Source organism: Juglans regia, chromosome 12, assembly GCF_001411555.2.
Source record: "Juglans regia cultivar Chandler chromosome 12, Walnut 2.0, whole genome shotgun sequence".
Lineage (NCBI taxonomy): Eukaryota > Viridiplantae > Streptophyta > Magnoliopsida > Fagales > Juglandaceae > Juglans > Juglans regia.
In genome coordinates, this window is record NC_049912.1 from 18,384,206 (window position 1) to 18,390,877 (window position 6,672).

The window sequence follows — 6,672 nt, forward strand, 5'->3', positions numbered from 1 at the left end:
AGGGCGAGAACAAAATTTGACCCGAGAGCTAGGCTCTGTGTTTTCATTGGTTATCCTTTTGGGATCAGGGATTACAAATTGTATGATCTAACAACAAATCAATATTTTATTTCTCGCCATGTAATTTTTTATGAAACTATTTTCCCTTTTAAGTCTTCCAATAATGACCTGCCTTCTCCTTCTTTCTATCTTCCTCTCCCTATTCCTACTCAATCCTTCAATGTTGACATGTTTAATGTCCCTTCAACTCCTCCTAATGAAGCTTCTTCCCCTATTATTAATATCTCACCTACTGACGCTTCTCTCCCAAATGATTTTTTAAATACACCTTCCCAACCTTTATCCCCAAGAAGATCCACTCGAATCCGAGGTGCTCCTGGTTACTTGCAGAATTATTATTGTAATTCCTCCACTGCCCACTCTCAATCAGCTCTTCTACTAGGTCACATTCCCTCATCTATTAAATATGATATTTCTCATTTTATTTCTTATGATCACCTGTCCCCTGCTCATAAATCTTTTACTTTTGCTATCTCTGCTAACATTGAACCTGAGTTCTACCATCAAGCAGTCAAACACTCTCATTAGAGAGATGCCATGACTGCTGAGATTGCTGCTTTAGAATAAAACAATACCTGAAATGTTGTCCCTCTACCCCATAATAAACAACCTATTGGTTGTAAATGGGCGTATAAAATAAAATATCGAGCTGATGGTTCTGTGGAACGTTATAAAGCAAGGCTGGTTGCTAAAGGTTATACAAAAAAAGAATGTTTAGATTATTCTGAAACCTTCTCTCCTGTTGCCAAAATGACCATTGTTAGAACTTTACTGGTTGTTGCTGCTGTAAAAAATTAGCATCTTATTCAACTTGATGTCAATAGTGCCTTTTTACATGGTGATCTTTTTGAAGAGGTATATATGAAATTACCTCCTGGGTTCCATATTAAAGGAGGTCCCAAGTGTGCAAACTGAATAAGTCCCTTTATGGCCTCAAACAGGCATCTCGACAATGGTTTTCTAAGTTCTCTACCACTCTTTTTGAGTTGGGTTTTGTGCAATCCAGATCTAATTATTTACTGTTTACCAAATCTGATGGTCCCACTTTTATTGCTTTTTTGGTATATATGGATGACATTTTGATTGCCAGTAATGATATGACATCTGTGAGTACTTTGAAATATTTACTTGATGAAAAATTCAAGCTGAATGATCTTGGGCCCCTCAAATATTGTCTAGGCTTAGAGGTTGCCAGATCATCTCGTGGAATTTCACTGTGCCAACGAAAGTATGCTCTTGAAATCTTACAAGACGCTGGTTTTTTAGCTTGTAAACCAGTTTCTTTCCCTATAGAGCAAAATTTAAAACTCAGTAAAGATATTGGTGCCTTGTTGCCTGACCCTACAGTATTTCGAAGATTGATTGGTAGACTTCTTTACCTTACTCTCACAAGACCAGATTTATCTTACTTTGTTCAGAGGCTTAGTCAGTTTATGGATCGTCCTAGAATGCCTCACCTGACAGCATCTCACAGGATTTTACAATATGTAAAAAATGCTCCTGGTTTTGGTCTTTTCTTTCCAGCTCATACTTATCTAACTCTCAAAACTTTTGCAGATTCAGACTGGGCCTCTTGTCCCGATGGCAGAAGATCAACCACTGATTTTTGTGTTTTTCTTGGTGGCTCTCTGATTTCTCGGAAGAGTAAGAAACAACAAATTGTTTCTCGCTCTTCTGCTGAAGCTGAATATAGGGCCATGACGTCCACCACTTGTGAAATAGTTTGGCTTTTAACTCTTTTATGTGACCTTCATATTCCTCATTCTCATAGTGCTCATCTTTTTTGTGACAGTCAAGCTGCACTTCACATCGCTGCCAACCCCGTTTTTCACGAAAGGACAAAGCACATTGAGCTCGATTGCCATTTCATTCGAGACAAGCTCCAAGCTGGAATCATCAAAACATTTCATCTTGCATCTCAACATCAACTTGCTAATGTCTTAACCAAGCCATTGGGTTCTCAGCAGTTTTACTCCTTGATTTCCAAGATGGGAGTTTGCTCTATTTACTCTCCATCTTGAAGGGGGTATTAAGTTGTAAATTTATTAAATAAGTCGTAAATTATTTCTTTACATGTGTACAGTTATGTTTTACATTGTATTTTATGTTTTACTGTCTATAGGGCATTTTAGTCTTTGGTCATTAGCAGGGTTAAAATAGACTTTCTCTTCCTTGTATAAATACTTGTACCATTTATGTTTAACTCAATTTGCTTTTTGATGATTTTCGGCTTCTTGAATGCGTTTTGCCTTCTAGGGTTTCTTCGTTCTTGATAGTACTGCCTAGTTGACACCACACTTCGGATTCATCCCCACCAAAGGCATGTTATGAAATTGAACCCAAAAAGAAGCAGATTCAAATTTCATCATGCTCGGCTAAATAAAACCTTGAAACTCATCAATCACCAATAGACTCCCATCAAAGGACCACGATCTCCCATCAAGAATTTTATGCTTATCAGCATGAGTTTCAAATGTGAGAATAAACACATTCGCACACACCTCCTTGAACTTTGCAGGTTTGCTAAGCCTCCATATTTTTGCCATCATCGACTCCACCACATTACTGCTAATACGACGATCTGAACAAATCTTCCCAACCAAACATCTCTCTCCTTTTTTCTAAACTTATGATATTGCGCCATCCTCTAAAACAATTTCACCACCCTCTTCTTCACTCAAACGTAAATTCCCCCACACCTCCTGTATACTCTCCATCGCTATCAACAACACACTCACAATCCACCTCTGTTGCCGCTACCAGCACTAGCAGGAAATTCCACTCACCACCTCAATTTTTCTCTAGAGAGAAAAAACCAGAGGAGACTAATCCTTCCCTCATCTAATTTATTTACATTTATGAATCCTTAAGTTATGAAACTAAAAAGGCATATATGTTGAGAAAACAAAAAAAAGAAGCGTATTAATAAAACCAAATGACTACTAATTTTAGTTTACTAATTTCAAATAAAATTAAGAGTTTGATTAGACATATTACTTTTTATTTAAGAAGATTTGTCTTAAGATACATTATTTAATTTTCATTTACTGATAACACAAATCATGAACAGAGCCAGGATTCTAGTATTAGGGGTTGAACCATACAAAAAGGTTTTTTTTTTTTAATTGAAAAAAAGTAAAAAAAAAAAAATATACATGAAAAAAAATATATATATATCTTGCCAACTGCAATTTGATTGTATAATAAAAAGGTATATAATATTAAATATGTTAATTTAACTAGGTGTTCTTTCACGAATAAAAGTCATAAATGATCACATTCATACTAAATATTCCACCAATTGTTATTAATATTACCACTAATATGTAAGAGAAATTAAAATCATCATCCATTTTATAGCTATATTAACATCTTCTACAAGTTAAACTCTAAATATTATTTTAGGAGAATGTACACAGTACTTTAATTTCGGTTTAACGGTAGAAGTGGATACAATTTGTGAAACATCAATATCTTTTTTCTTCAAAAAAAAAAACTATTGTCTGCCCATATCATTCATGGTAAGTTTTTAAAATAATAAAAGATTAAAAAAAAATTAATAAGTTTATATGAATCCAATAATATAAATAATTATTTCCAGACTTATATTAAAAAAGATTTAAGAAGTAAAAAAGAAAAATTAAGAAAACTCACAATTTTTTTTAACTTCTTATAAATACATTTAAATTCATTTTAACATTTAAATATATTTAAACTCATTTTAGGAGAGCTCCATAAAACTCACTCCACTATTTCAACTCATAACTATTTATAAAAAATTCAATTTATCTCAACTCAACTTAACATTTTAGAGATTATATATACGATTATTCTAGTAAAAATATTATTATAATAGGCTTACAAGGAACGTGTTAGCTAGATAAAAATATTTATTTTAAAGAAATTGGGAGCTTTCAATCGGGTTAAAAAAGAAGGGTGGTTCTAGTTTCTACTCTCATAGTTGGAACCTCCTGCTAGTTAATTTTTTTTATATGTATTTCTCTAATGTTATTAATTTTTTTTTTAAAAAGAAAATCATAATATTATTAAAAAATATTTAATTAATTATTAAATAAATAAATAAATAAAAAAGAAAGAAAAGAAAACCAGCGGTAGCCCCAGCGGACCAGCGGTAAGACTAGAGTTTTTTCCCTTAAAAAAAAGGTGAAGAGGCCTTGACCAATCTCATCCAACGGCATCTGACCTACTTTGGTATTGGTTAATACCACGCAATGCGTACCAAATGACTACCTGTTTCCACGAATTGGATAGACTTAGGGTCGGTTTGGGGGTGAGATGAGAATTTTGTGTTTTGTTTTGAAGTTTAAAATATTAAGTTTTAGTATTATTATTATTTTGGAATTTGAAAAATGTGTATTGGAATTTGAAAAAATTGAATTGTTTATTATATTTTGTATAAAAATTTGAAAAAGATGTAATGATGAAATGAGAATTTTATGTTTTATTTTTGGTCCCAAACCTGCCCTTAACTCCCAAGTTCCTAATGGCACGCACTCCAACACACCTCCTATCCATGGCAAAAAATAGTAAAGATCACAAAACCACGACTATTTAGGCGCGTGCGTGTCACCATCTATCTTGAGTTGTCATAGTTGATACCAATTAAAATGGCTGTAAATGATAAAATTTAAATTAAGGGTAATATAGTTCTTTTTTCTACTTAATGTTACACTTCGTCTCAAAAGTTTAAGGGTACGTTTGGTAGTTGAAAAATGTTCAGAACTGTTAAGAATATTTGTGAATAGTTATGAGTAGAGATTGGAGTGAGTTTGTAGGTCCCATTAAGAGTATTTTGAGTTGTTTGGATGTGTGAAGTATGTTGAGTTGTTGACTTTTGAGTAGGTAGTTGAAAAATGTGTGGGTCCCATAAATATTATAGTGATTTGATTTTTAATAATAAATATTATAATGATTTTGTTATAGTGATTTTTTAATATTAATAAATATTGTAGTGATTTTATTTTACTTTTATATATAATAATGATAAATATTATAATGATTTTATTTTTAATTTATATATAATAATGATAAATATTATAATGATTTTATTTTTAATTTATATATAATAGTGATAAATATTATAATGATTTTATTTATATATATAATAGTGATAAATATTATAGTAATGTTATTTTTTATTTACATATTATAGTGATTCTATTTTTAATTTATATATAATAGTAATAAATATTATAGTATTTTATTTTTTATTTATATATAATAGTGATTTTATTTTTATTTATATATTTTAGTGTTTTTATTTTTTATTTATATATAATAGAGATAAATATTATAATGATTTTATTTTTTATTTATATATTATAGTGATTTTATTTTTTATTTATATATTATAATGATTTTATTTTCTATTTATATTTAATAGTGATAAATATTATAGTAATTTTATTTTTTATTTATTATATATTATAGTGATTTTATTTTTTATTTATATATTTTAGTGATTTTATTTTTTATTTATATATAATAGTGATAAATATTTTTTATTTATATATTATAGTTATTTTATTATAGTGATTTTATTTTTTATTTATATATTATAGTGATTTTATTTTTTATTTATATATTATAATGATTTTATTTTTTATTTATATATTATAGTGATTTTATTTTTTATTTATATATTATAGTGATTTTATTTTTTATTTATATATATATATTATAGTGATTTTATTTTTTATTTATATATTATAGTGATTTTTTTATTTATATATTATAATGATTTTTTATTATATTTAATAGTGATAAATATTATAGTGATTTTATTTTTTATTTATATATTATAGTGATTTTATTTTTTATTTATATATATATATTATAGTGATTTTATTTTTTATTTATATATTATAGTGATTTTATTTTTTATTTATATATTAATAGTGATAAATATTATAGTGATTTTATTTTTTATTTATATATTATAGTGATTTTATTTTATATTTATATATTATAGTGATTTTATTTTTTATTTATATATTATAGTGAATTTATTTTTTATTTATATATTATAATGATTTTATTTTTTATTTATATTTAATAGTGATAAATATTATAGTGATTTTATTTTTTATTTATATATTATAGTGATTTTATTTTTTATTTATATATTATAATGATTTTATTTTCTATTTTTATTTAATAGTGATAAATATTATAGTAATTTTATTTTTTATTTATTATATATTATAGTGATTTTATTTTTTATTTATATATTATAGCGATTTTATTTTTTATTTATATATTATAGTGATTTTATTTTTTATTTATATATTTTGGTGATTTTATTTTTTATTTATATATTATAGTTATTTTATTATAGTGATTTTATTTTTTATTTATATATTATAGTGATTTTATTTTTATTTATATATTATAATGATTTTATTTTTTATTTATATTTAATAGTGACAAATATTATAGTGATTTTATTTTTTATTTATATATTATAATGATTTTATTTTTTTATTTATATATTATAGTGATTTTATTTTTTATTCATATATTATAATGATTTTATTTTTTATTTATATTTAATATATATAAATATTATAGTGATTTTATTTTTTATTTATA

General features: G+C 26.6%; 1 protein-coding gene across 1 annotated transcript; it reads left to right on the forward strand.

Moving 5' to 3' along the window:
* Positions 1–1,127: 1,127 nt before the first annotated feature.
* On the forward strand, positions 1,128–2,081 carry LOC108989311 (uncharacterized mitochondrial protein AtMg00810-like). Its single transcript, XM_018962868.1, has one exon. The coding sequence runs from the start codon at positions 1,128–1,130 to the stop codon at positions 2,079–2,081; it is 954 nt and encodes a 317-aa protein (XP_018818413.1).
* The last annotated feature ends 4,591 nt before the right edge of the window (positions 2,082–6,672 follow it).

Coding starts and splice junctions, on each gene's coding strand:
- LOC108989311 (XM_018962868.1), top strand. CDS start 1,128: ATGGATGACATTTTGATTGCCAGTAATGATATGACATCTGTGAGTACT.